At 39.9% G+C, this 13,997-nt stretch overlaps 1 protein-coding gene across 1 annotated transcript; it reads left to right on the forward strand.

The window, feature by feature from the left end:
• Positions 1-291: 291 nt before the first annotated feature.
• LOC310949138 (monocarboxylate transporter 2) lies at positions 292-8,157 on the forward strand (the record flags this gene model as incomplete). Its single annotated transcript, XM_083916471.1, has 6 exons — positions 292-343; positions 2,310-2,573; positions 3,246-3,389; positions 3,472-4,190; positions 4,808-5,048; positions 8,000-8,157. The coding sequence occupies exons 2-6, from the start codon at positions 2,345-2,347 to the stop codon at positions 8,155-8,157; spliced, it is 1,491 nt and encodes a 496-aa protein (XP_083772597.1). The 5' UTR covers positions 292-343; positions 2,310-2,344.
• Between the last annotated feature and the right edge of the window lie 5,840 nt (positions 8,158-13,997).

Raw genomic sequence — 13,997 nt, forward strand, 5'->3', positions numbered from 1 at the left:
GAAACTGAAGGTGTCAAATATAAGATAAGATTATGTTTCAGTTCAAACCCGGCTTTTCTCCTGCTCTTGACTCTGAATTACATGCACTTGTTTTTCAATCCTCTGCTGTCTTTATATCCTGTCTATGTTTAATTCATCTTGCTCACACTCTCACTGTTGCACAGTCCATTCTTGACCCTTGCACCATGTAACCTGCAACATGCTTTCTCTGCTATTAGGCATGTTGCACCCACGCTGTGGGAGTGACACCACCACCAGTTCTGCATGTGACAAAGAAAGGTCAGGCCATTACTATCTTGGAGAGGTAGCCTGCAGCATGATGGCTTCACTTTGACCACAACAGGTATGGTAAATGTGAATTAACATTAAATGTCATGTGTGTAAACTGTGAAGTGTATTGTCGTATGGGAAATTTTGTCGTGATTAACTTTAACTTTGAGCTTTGGGGTCATTATGCTGGTTTGGGTCCAGACCGCTTTCAGCCAAATCACACACCAGGTGGGTGATCTCCATAATTAAAATGCTTGAAAACGCTTTGTAAACAGGTTCTCAGGCAGTACATCAAGCTCCATTATATTTATTGTTATTATTATGTATTTTTCATAAACGGAGAAAAAAGCTAAATCCGATTATGCAAGGGAAATCTAAGCTGCTTACACTGACTGGGGTCCAAGTCAACTTTATTTATATATCACATTTCATACAATGTAAGCGCAATGTATTTCACGCAAAACAATTATAAAAACAAGACATGAATATGTATTTTAAAATACATACAAGCCCATCACAGATATATATAGAGAGATAGGGAGAGAGAGAGGGAGAGAGGGAGAGGGAGAGAGGGAGAGGGAGAGAAAGAGAGAGAGAGAGAGAGAGAGAGAGAGAGAGAGAGAGAGAGAGAGAGAGAGAGAGAGAGAGAGAGAGAGAGAGAGAGAGAGAGAGAGAGAGAGAGAGAGAGAGAGAGAGAGAGAGAGAGAGAGAGCTGTCCCATAGTGTTTTTGGGAAGTCTGGGAAGACATTACATTACAGTTTTGATTTCCTTATCTTGATAGAGCACTGCCTTATATGTCTCATCATCAAAGCTGGGACACTACTTGTGATGACACCCCTAATGCCAGTCTCATGTATCAGAAACCTCGCTTGCCAAACAGGAAACTAAGAATGTGCTTTGGCCCAGCTATGGCCTCCTCTGCTTCCTAAGTCCCTTGACCTTTTGCCTGGTTAATATTACAAGGTAACTAATTAATTTATTAAAGCTTATTAGTAGAGCACTTAATCCCTCCTCTTCTCATAGAGGTTCAAGATCTCCAATAATGCCCTTTTTGTTATGAATTATCTAGTTTTGTTAAATAAAGACCATTTTGACCCTTAAATCCAATTGTTAAATCCAGAAAATTGTATATAAATACCTGTTGTGATCGAATGACGAATGTGCGGTAGCAAATTAAACCACCAGTGTCATAAAAAAGAAACAAGTGTTGTTTATTGCTCTACTTATGTATACATAAAGATATCATCATCTATTGGCAAGATGCAGAATAGCATTCTTACATCAGAAATAAAAAACTAAAGAAATACAGGATGCAATCAGTAGACTTAAAGGTTGAATATGGAAAATGAGCAGAACACCGCCATCTAGAGTCTCAAGATCATAGTCACAACAACAAAACATAATTCCAGCATTCAATTTGCCATGTTCGTCAGACCTGGCCCACTACCCTTCAGGAGACCAGAGTCTGTTTGAACCCATCCACTCCGACAAATCGCATCTTTAAAAGTATTGCAGAGTAATTTGACTGAAAGTTAAGTAAACATGACAGTTACAAATTAAGGACAAACGTAGCCATTTCGGCGTGCGTTTTAATGCTGTTGAACTCCTTTATTTCAGTCCATCGAGTGAGTGCTTGGCCTATATTAACTCTCATTTTTTTTCTCAGGTCACTAAGCTGCAGAATATGCAAACTCCATTTCACCCAGTGCCAGCCTACAGAAGCTGCACTGAGCAACTGACAACCCTGGAAACCCGCAATGCCGACCGCTATTGGCTGGTACAATGTAAACAGAATGTGACAGGAAGTCATTGTCAAACCCGTCAATTTAAAAAAATATATAAATTCAGTCCAAATATATTTTTTTATGGAAAAGCAATACTTTCATTCTGTACCCCTCTAAACGCCCCATGGGTGTATTACTAAATGATAGTGAGAGGTTCCCATCTGAATGGTACAGAAGATTAAAAAAATTAACTAACTATTCTGTTTGTTTTTAAAAAGAATAATAATAATAACACCCATGTGTATTCTTCCTAGACATTTGAAAATTGCAAAAATCACCACAGATCAGCATGGACTCCCCAGTTAAGGCTCAGAAGGTGAGGCTAGCTGTGGCACCCGCTCCTGATGGAGGCTACGCCTGGTTCATCCTGCTCTCCTGCTTCATGGTCTTCGGACTGACCTTTGGGGTCATAAAGGCCTTCGGTGTTTTCTACGTTGAGATACACCAATACTTTGAAACCACAGCTACAGAAACATCTTGGATTACATCTATTGATGTGGCTACCATTCATATCATAGGTAATTATCACAGTCTTTTTCAATTTCTTAAACTTAATATCTATATTCATATGGCTGTGGCTCTGAGGTGATCGTCATTCAACCACAAGATTGAATTTTCAGTCCCCAGCTCCTCCTCTTTGCATGTCAAAGAGTACCTGAGCAAGATATTGAACCCCAGGTTGTTAAATGCAGAGAGTGAATTTCACTACAGTGTACTGTATGTTTGTATGTGACAAATAAATAAAGTTTATTCTTCTTAAAAATCATTCAAAATCCCCTCTCTTTTTGACCCTGCATGTCAAATCTTTAAGCTGACTGAATAGACAGTCTTCTGTTCTTGACTTGAGGTTCTGATCACCAATAACTAATAGGAAAATACAATACAATTGCTTTTTGATTTTCAAAATTAAATAAATTATTATCTGCTGGAAATGAAGGCATAATCAGGCAGCAAGAGTCCCTGGGATTAATTTAAATTCTCTTAAAGCTCCTCTGTGGTTTAACCTAATGTCTACTTTCATTGAGAATATTAATCAAACACGATTATATTTAATTTATACATCTTTAAAATAAACAGAACCTCTTGAACCTGCTGTGAAGTGCATAAGCATTCAGTTTACTGCAATTTTGTCGCCCAAAATAAATTGATGTCCTGCATAGTGTTATTTTTGAATGTGTGTCCCTCTGCAGCTCCTGTAGCATCTGCTCTGAGTGCTCGCTACAGCCATTGCTCTGTAGTGATACTTGGAGGACTGATATGTGGTGCAGGAGTCGTTTTGGGGGCTTTTGCTCGTAACGTCATTGAACTCTACTTAACAGTCGGGTTCCTAAATGGTGAGTGGTTTGAAGCAAACACAACACAAACTCTAAAAACATACAGACAAAACATGATGTGCGCCTGCATCCTTTGCTGCAGGTCTTGGCTGTGCAATGACATGGACCCCCACAGTGACCATGCTTGGCTTGTACTTTGAGAAAAGACGTCCCATGGCAAATGCCTTCGCCAGCGCTGGAGAGTGTGTCTTTACCTTTGTCCTCACGCCTCTATTCCAGCTGTTGATTGATAGCTACTCCTGGAGGGGTGCTTTGCTGATTCTGGGGGGTCTGCAGCTTAACCTCTGTGTGTGTGGGATGCTGCTGAGGCCCCTAAAAGCCACCAGAGACATGACCTGTGAGGTCAAAACAGAGCAGGAAGGCATGTCCCTGAAATTGCTACCAAAAGACTACTTGGAGCAGAGCAACCCAAATTGCCTACAAGCAGAGGAGCTGAGAATATATGTGGGGTCTGAGCATGGGACAATCAAGGCATGTTTTGAGGAGCTTGAGGAGATGCCTTACTCAACCATGAAAATACAAAAAACAAAAAACATAACTAAGAGCGTTGAAATAAGGTCCAAAATTCTTCGCTATGTAGATTTTACTCTCATCACCAATGCTCAATTCATGGTCTACTCAATGTTTGGGGTTTTTGCTGCACTGGGTTTCTTTGCTCCAGCTCTGTTCCTGGTTCCATATGCTCGTAGCAAGGGGATTGAGGAGTACCAGGCGGCTGCACTCATGTCCATCTCTGCAGCGTTGGACCTGTTTGGAAGGGTTTTCTTTGGTTGGTTCGCAAACTTAAGATTGGTGAAGACGGTACGTTCAATTGAGTAGTTAACCAAACGAACAACCTTTTGAAAATCACATACATACATATGAAGGCAAAGCTATGGCACATAAACTAATTTGCTCTCTTGCCTAGAATTAGATGAGAAGATTTATAGTACCACAATCACGTCTGTACAGTAAATACAGCTAAAGCTGACAATTAGCTTTGCGTAAAGACTTGAAACAGGGGGAACAGCTGCCTCTGAACAAAGTTATAAATATATATTTATATATTTTTTTTAAAAACACCCTCCTGCTCACTAATGAACACATTGGCAATTGCCCTGCACTTATGTAGAAGGCAGGTTTTCTTTTTTACCTTTGTACGGAGGGAGTTTCCCCCTGCATCCAGTCCTTATGTTAAGCTAAGCTACCTAGCTGCTGATTGTAGCATCATATTTAGCATAAAGATCAGAGTCCTATCATTCTTCTTATCTAACTCTTGACAAGAAAACAAATGAGCATATTTCCTAAAATGTCAAACTATTCCTTTAAAGAAGTACTACCCTGCCTACATGAAAAGTGTGTATAGGTGTGGAGGCCAGTCCATTGTATGTCCAATAGCTTATGCACATGTCTGTCTCCTGGGTCTCTGCTCCTACTAGGTACAGCAGCTGACAGCCACGGTGATTCTGCTGGGTACTGTGTTACTCCTCTGCCCGCTGGCCTCCTCTTTCTCAGAGCTAGCTGCTTTCAGCGCAGCTTATGGCCTGGTTTATGGCGCCACAGTAGCCATCCACATCACCGTCCTTGCTGAGGTTGTGGGCGTCAACAGGCTCGGAAGCGCGCTGGGGTTCTTTATGCTCATACGCAGTGGCGGAGGCTTGCTTGGACCGCCCATTGCTGGTGAGAGAGAAAGATGCTTTGATAGTTAACTGCAATTGCACAGTGTGCCTATGCATATCAAATAGAAATGGATTTCAGCTTTGAGTTCTTGCTATTAAATTCCTTGTGATCTGTTCCACCATGCTAGCTGGCTACCAACTAGAATTAAACAGGAAGCTGCACCAAGTAACATTTCTTCTAGCTTAGGAAAAAACTCAAGGTTACAGTGTCTGTCAATTTCCTAAGCCCATTCTTCTGATACATTAAGTCTCACACAATAGATGTGCTTTTACACCATTCTGCATTGTAACCACAGCCCAGTGAGCCTATTCAAATAAAATTAGATTTTTTTACCTTTGTGACATGCAGCTCCACCCTTTAATTAATCAGGAATTTTGTCATCCAGTCAATCCCACAGGACCTAAGGTTTTTATTCAGAGAGCAACTGTGCACAAATTATAATATCATGATACTTAATTTCATGGGTGATTGCTTCTCAAAGATTCTTTTTTTCCCCCTCTAAATGGGGTTTCTTCCCCACTGCCCCTTCTGTTACGTGTGACAATTCATACACTGTGTCCTCCAGAACATGAGAACAACTGTAATAGAGAAATGGTTTAACAAAGGAGTAGAGAAAACCAAATCATCTTTTAAATGCCAAAATGTTTTTGTTTCTCATACTCAATAACTGATGCTTTGGCCATTTGAGGCGGCAGAAACAAGCAAGTATTAACACTCAATTATTAAAAATTGATATGGTGAACATGCTAGCAAACAGTTAGCACACAGATAGCACACAGATATACAGAGCAACACTTGCATTAAATTGAAGTCCCATTTCTGGCTATACCTGACAAGTAAAAGTCCAATATTCACTCTCCTTTTAGCTGGGTTTTGGTTTCCACCAACTCCTGAGGGAAATATCTGTCTCAGCAGCCAAATGCTCCATTATGTTCATAAGATGGTTGCTAACCTTTTGTCTGCCTTTGGGTACTGGGCAAGTATGGCATACAGCAGGTTATTAAAGCTTTCCCACTGAAAAAAACAGTTAGCTGATGCAGAAGAAAACTACCCTGATGAGAGTGGTGGGAGTGAACTTAAACATTGTTGTTGGAAACAAATACATCAATACACTCAGGAGAGTTGAGGAGAACTGCAGAGTCAATAATTTTCCTATGGTTTCACCACTGGGAGTACAAGAGTCACTTTTATTTCGACATACTCATGTGATCCATAGTTAATATTAAAAAAATATATAGCAGCTTTAGGTTATGAAGATATAAAAAATTCAGCAAACTTATCAAATATTATGGGCACCTTCCTAATATGGTGTGTGGATAAATCGTAGCTGTTCACCCGCTTGTTGTGGATTCAGAGAAAAAAAAAACTGTCTGCTACTACCTGGATTTCTCAATACACAGTTAGACTACTGATATTTTAGATCCATATAGATTCTGACTTACTCAAACAAAAGTCAGATAAAGGATCAATGAGTCAGGAAGACTAAACTCACACAGTCAACTACACAACCACTCAGCCGTCTCTGCTACAAAGGGATAGGTTTGGCAGTGGCTGGAAAGCTTCTCAAGTGTGCTACGTTGGCACTCTGTTTGCAGTTATCTTCATTAATCTATTCTTTTGTAAGATTTAAAAAAAATACTTAGGCAGCTATTAAACTGAAATGTCCCTGGCGCTCACATCCAGTGGAAAACAAATCTTGTTTTCCACTCCTCTCTCTGTGCAAACCAACACATACGGCAGCACCGCCACCCACAGAGCTGTGCTGCAAATCAGTGAGACTTTGGGCCTGATTACTGAGGTTATAACCCATTTTTACACACAACTCTAAACAATAGCAGTAAATACGGTCTGAAAAACACCCAGCTTGTCTTTGGCATCCAGGCACAGCAACCCGTGCCAGAAAGTGTCCTGCTTCTAAGCACAGCCAGCAGTAGATCGGCTGGGAAAACCTCTTGGACAGAGTGGGGAAAATATCACACCCACATAATTGTAGTCTGGATTCATTTGATGGTATTTATGAATTTTCAAGAATGTTGTTAGTGTGGCAAAAACAGGAAATGAAAGTTACACGTAACATAAGTAGATAAAGTAAGATAAAGTGTCCTTCCAGCGCTAGGAAGTGTCCTCAGCATCGTCAGGGATAACAGTAATACTATTGCTAATAAAAGCCAGCAGTGGGCCCCAGGTTTTGTGGAATGCTTCCAAAAATCCCCTGTGTGAAAACCTTTACCTCTCCAACCAGAGACATTTTCAAAAATTTGAAATTTCACGGATCCAACTATTATGAGTCGGTGGAGAAACATGTTTCCATTTTAGGAGAATGTTACGTGTGGCGAGCATGGTGGTAAAGGCCACGACACTTTGTGTAGTAATGGGCGGATTTTTAGACAGTGGATGTCTCCATTTCACTCTGTTTAACAAGTTCCTACACACCTCCTAATTTGGATTAAAGCAAGACCACCACACCTAAATTTTAAGTGTAAGATAATGCTAAAGGCTGAAACTGACCTCAAATAAAGTAAAAGAGCTAATTAAAGTGAAGGTATTAAGGTACTATTTATAACTTAGCATGGTCCCTCTGACACAGAGGCTATTTCTCACTTATTTATTGTACCCTTCAGTACTTTGAGCACTTTGAAGACCATAGAGTTGATGGATGTTGAGGATTCATCAAAGTGTTCTAATTATGTTTCCTTCACAAGCTTGCATTACCGCCTCAGGACAAAATGAATCTTCATGCAATCCTCTCTATCGTATCTCTGCCTCAGTCTTTTGCCTGGTTTAGAGCTATCTGTCATTAAATGAAGCAAAAATTATACTATAATCATGATGTCGCTGTTTTGGCCAGTATGGGTGCAGTCCAGTCAGGAATTCCTTTTGACTAAAATATTATGATTAAAAATATGACTGTGTCCCAACTGCAAACCCCTCACATGTACTTTTTCCCTTAGGATTCTTCATAGACAAGATGAATGATTATGGAACGGGTTTCCTCATGGCGGGAGTAGCTCTCATCATCTCTGCTTTGTTCCTGCTCCTCCTCCATCAGATGAACCAAAGGGCTCAGGGCGTCAGAGTTGAAGCCAAAGGGCTAGACATGACATGCTGAAGAAATTATTTTTCTAATGGAGAGTGGTCCTGTTTATTATAATTATTATGAGGCAGATTCAAGTAAAAGTCACACCTTAAGTGTTTTTAAGAGCCTAAGGGACTGTACAAAAACTATCAGAGGATGGTCACAGCAGGTGGGGTTTTTTTTCTTTCTTTCTGTCAGACACCGATGGGCAATTTCTCAAACACATATTTAACCAAACGGCAACTTGAAAACTTAAAGCTTTCTTTATCTATTTCACTTTACATGCTAAAACAGCTTCACACAGTTGTATTGTATAATTATTTTTTGTTGTTGCTACTACAATCTTGAGACACTAGATGGCGGTGTTCTGCTCATTCTCTAGATTCAACCCCCACCCTCCTCCCAGTAATCATATTCATACAGCCCCTAAAGTGTTCATATTTAACATTGAACCCACTTTTTGGAATGTACTAAACTGTAGTAACAAAACAAACTGCATATACTGTTTATATCAGGAATGTGACAATCATAGAGTTCTGATTGTTTTCAAATCAAAGTCGGAAGTTCATATTAGAAGATGATTTAAAAGAAATAAAAGCAGGTGTTCACATATACTGTCTCAAAGTCGCACTTTGTTATGAATGAATGTATGGATGAATGCTGGGTTGCAGAGTGAAAATGTTACTGGGGCTCCCTCCAGTGACAAGCTACTGATATTGCATATTCAACCTTTTCAACTAAAGGGCTAGGCTGAAGAGTGCAGCTACTGTATATCCAGATATTATACCATAGGGGCGTTTTACAAATGTAGTCTGAACAACTAAATTACAGTAAATTAAATCTGTTTTGTTTCAGAGCTCAAAAATATATGAAGCAATAACTTACTGTACACGCAGACCCCCCCCACCCCCCACCCCAAAAAAAAGGAGTTCTAAATGGTTGAGTGGATTTCTTTCCAAGTTTAATCCCAATGCTTTCTTAAACCCAGTAAGAGAAGCTTTTCTTCATTTTCTTCCCCTGCTGCAGAATGTTTGGTATGTGCAACCATCATGAAAACTAGCTTTCTAAACCCCAAACCAACAGGAGGCACCAGATAAACATCCTTGACTTGGTATATTGCAAATGCAACACGTATAAATAAACATGTCATTCTGAATCTGCAATAACAAACTCAGAACCTAGGTTTACCAAACACACTAAAACACACACACACACACACACACACACACACACACACACACACACACACACACACACACCGGATAAAAGAGACTGCAGAAAAGAAAACTTGCCACAACAAGAGGGCTGGTCACAAAATACCACAAGCCTTTGATCTACCAGACAGGAATAAAGACATAATCCATGTTTCATAGAAACATACACACACACACACACACACACACACACACACACACACACACACACACACACACACACACACACACACACTGTATACCATGGTTGACTGCCAGGAGAATAGAGGCCACCTATCATCAGGGAAGGAAAGACTGACTCAAAATGATTTGATGTACTAGATTTCCAAAATATGACTGACTAGGACACCTAAAATCTACTGTTGCATAAGAAAGTGTCTGACAATAAATTCAACAGGCAGTGTGAAGTTAAACACCATTTTTTTTTATTAAGATATTTTTTATTAATTGAGCTGATAAATTAATAAATGTTCTTAAATACTGACAAAGATGTCACAATGTATGTGCGTTTTATGTTTAAAGTAAAATTAAAGTGGAAAAGTTTGTCGTTTTTTGTGAGGTCAGTTAACTGTATAAGGGTACGGTCACAAATGGGTGAATGCAGGCGAGTGACCATCGCCTGCTGAGGCGATATTAATGCTGAATGCGGGCAGTGCAGCATGTGACGTGCATGGAAATCAGTTTGCTGTAGTCTGTTTGCATTGTTGTAGACGTTGTTTTTTCAGCAGTAAAAATATATACTGAAGAGCAGAGAATGACAGCCAGATGGAGTCAGACTGTGACTTTGATGGCCAAAGTTGAACTCCATGTGATGGAAATTCTTTTCCATGCAGATGTTTTATGCACCCCTTTGCCTACATAGAATAAAAATGAACACAATGTTATTTTTGCGCACGTGTGACAGTGCCCTAATGTCTTCTGTGGCTCTGAAGGGAGTTTTCTAAAGACAGGAAATTAACCTTGACGTTGTCATTGTGATGTCATCAGGAAAACCTGATGATATCACAACTTGAGTTGCATTGTGGGAATATAGGATTTAGCATATTTGGAGCTTGACCTACAAGAGACTATATTACCAGTTTGTTGATATTCGGAAGAGGTAGAAAACTTGAGATGAGCCCATCTAATATCAAAGTGGAACAGGTACAGTATATGGGACCGTCTACATATGACCCTTTACACATCAACTCCAATGAAGCAGAAAACTCAAAAATAGCTTCTAAGTCTAACTGGACTTACTGAAGCGCCTCCTGTCACTTTGACCCCAAAGTGGAACTCTGGGGCTCAGGGTCGCTATAGAAACAGCTGAAACAGTTTTTGTTTTTCTTCTTTTTTTCTTTTTTTTAGCCGACCGTGGTCCCGGGGGTCATATTGAGGAATGCTGAACAGCTACCTGAGTTCAAAGCGCTCAGTAGCAGGACGGAGGGAGAGGAAACAGAAGTGGGGGGCAGGAGAGGGGGGAAAAGGGAAGATAACTGCATGTAAAAGAGGAGGAACCAGCTTGAAGAAAGTCGAAGGAGGAAACATTAGGAGTGACATTTAAAATTGAAGGACGAGCACAAGAGGGACCAGAACAGTAGGTAAGCTACAGCAGAAAAAAGGCAAGGGAAAATGAAAAGAGCTGAATGTGAAGAAAGAGAAGGAGAATGACAGAAAAGAAGCAATTACCGTATAAACTGGGGGGAATCCTCAGAGGTATGTGCAGTTGAGATCAGACATGGCTTTAACCTCATTACTGATTAGAAGAAAAGAAACAGACATAGTGGGTATGAGAAAAGTCCACAGCTTCTGCCTCCAGAGCATTGCCAATAAATAATGTGCAGAGATAAGTCTTTCACAGGTTCAAAGTGTTTTTATTTCCCTTTTCATGTTCAAGAATTAATTTTAGTTAGATTTAGACCATTTACGTGATACAAAAAAAAGACCTGAGGACTGAGGAGCAGATCTTGGTGCACCCATCTTTGTATGCTGTCAATCATTCAACACACCCCTAGTTCTCCCCTTTATCAACCCATCTGTATTTCTTTTGCCCTCAAGCTTCTTGTTTTCTTCCTTTTCCCTCTTGATCTTCCTGCATCTTTTCATATTTTTCCATCAACCAGCCTCAGCCCGTATCTTCAAACAGCTGTCCAACTTTATCTCATCAAGGTCATTGTGTTGAAAAATGGCATTCTATCAGACACACATCTCCGGGGAACGCCTCGGGATCCCCCAGTTAGAGCTGGTTAATGTGGCCCGGGAAAGGGAAGTTTGTCAGGACTTTTTAAAGGTGAGAAAGTAAAACAGAGCAAGTATAATTGTATTACTATTGAAATATAGCACACCAAAGATAGAAAATGTGTTTTGAATGAAGCTGTAAAGTCTTGGCACAGCAGTGCAGGATGAAATCACATAAGAATAAATAGAGATGTAGTATGATCAAGTACAGGCATCATTTTTGATTGTAAACTGTGTATATTGAGCATTTCAAATGTTTCATACTGTATATGAGTTGAGAGGTTACAGCCTGCAAGTGCAACTTTCACCCCTCTGGAAATCCAGCAGCTTCATCCAAACCAACCAAACACAGCTGACCTCTGACCCCTCAGGCTGACCTCTGACCCCGGCTGACAGCCGTGATTTTGAATGAATGGCTTTGACATGCTTCTGCATTAAGCAGCCCACCAGAGTAGTGTGCTTTTAAACATAAAAGTGACAATAACATAATATAATAAATACCCTATTCACCTTGTTAACATGCTTTGTTACATAGACTTACTTGAAAATACTAAAACAGTAATATTGTATATTTAGCCATGCCCTTGCTGTGTCTCTATGTATGGCCAGTCTACCCCTTTAGTCCTAACTGAAATGTTGTACAACTTTTGAATGAATAACCATGACATTTTTTACAGACATTGATGGTCCCCAGAGGATGAATTCTAGTTCTACTACTACTATGATTATCATCTGACATTTCTGGCCAATTACCCACATTTTAAATACTTTTCTTTTCTAACCCTAACCCTATCCCTAACCCTAACCCCCTAGCATGCTAACACGCATCACTAAGATGGTTAACATGGTAAAAAATATCACTAAACATCAGCACATTAGCATTGTCATTGTTAGCATGTTAGCATAACATGAAACGTAACATGTAAGAATTTGGCTCTTACAGCTGTCCACGTAACAAGAAACTCTTGAGCAATTTTCCCATGAACTCCAGACAATGTCTGACAAACCAAGTCCGGACATTGTCCAAAATTGCCCTTTTACACAATTAGCACAGAACAGGACATTGTCTGTCTCTGGAAATACTCAGTTTGGTTTAAGCGAGTGGTGGTGTCTGGGTAGAGCATGCAGGGGGCAGGACATAAGGCGGAATACCCTGCAGTCATGTAACTGGTTCATAATGTGGTCATAATAATAGTCTCTTTTTTCGATGTTACCAACAGAATCTGGTAAACTATTCAGTTAGACATTCTTGTTCCTATCTTCTTTACCCTTCTTCACTTTTGGATGTTTGTTTCACACCAGCTGCAAGGTAGAAATGTCATCAACAACCTTGTCCTGTCAGGAAAACCTGATGATATCACAACTTGAGTTGCATTGTGGGAATATAGGATTTAGCATATTTGGAGCTTGACCTACAAGAGACTATATTACCAGTTTGTTGATATTCGGAAGAGGTAGAAAACTTGAGATGAGCCCATCTAATATCAAAGTGGAACAGGTACAGTATATGGGGCCGTCTACATATGACCCTTTACACATCAACTCCAATGAAGCAGAAAACTCAAAAATAGCTTCTAAGTCTAACTGGACTGGTCTCTTTTTTCGATGTTACCAACAGAATCTGGTAAACTATTCAGTTAGACATTCTTGTTCCTATCTTCTTTACCCTTCTTCACTTTTGGATGTTTGTTTCACACCAGCTGCAAGGTAGAAATGTCATCAACAACCTTGTCCTGTGACAAAAACTCTTTGTACCAGTGTTCACATTTCTGTCAAGATTTCCATAAAGCATCAATGTACTATGTTTAAACATGGCTGAACATCCCTCTGTGTTAATGTCTTACACAAAATTCTCATTTCAGCCAGAAATATGGTGAATAACAGAAGCAGCTATTATCAATCACAGGTGTATACACTCAGACATATAAATATATAATGTATATACATATTACACCGTGTAAATGTGTTGAGTACACATACAAGAAACCGCACACTAACAACACATTTGCCTAATCCTCTGTAAGTCAGCAAAGTGCACATATTCCAGATGCACAAGCTGGAGTCCATTAAGAAACACATGCCACGCATATTCCCATTTCACTTGTATTAAATCATACTTACTGTGCTCGTATATTGGTCACATGTGGATGAGGAGCTGCCCTGACCACTGAGCCATTGAGATCTATCTTTGGACAGCAACCAGCTATTACGCCATGAATCAGACGGGAATGAATTTTGACTATCGGAAAGTAGAAGCATCTGATGTAAAGCCCTCGAGACTCACATAAACTCCACTCTGCAGAAACAGCGAGAGAAGACACTGATCATCTGCAGACTTAACCTCTGAAGTGTTCCCTACTCTCTCTCATTTCTGTCATATATATCTTTCAGAATTCACATTTTGCTATCATTCACAACCGTTCAAATGGAAGCTTCGTCCAG

The sequence above is a fragment of the Echiichthys vipera genome (genome assembly GCF_963691815.1).
Source record: "Echiichthys vipera genome assembly, chromosome: 7".
Classification (NCBI taxonomy): domain Eukaryota; kingdom Metazoa; phylum Chordata; class Actinopteri; order Perciformes; family Trachinidae; genus Echiichthys; species Echiichthys vipera.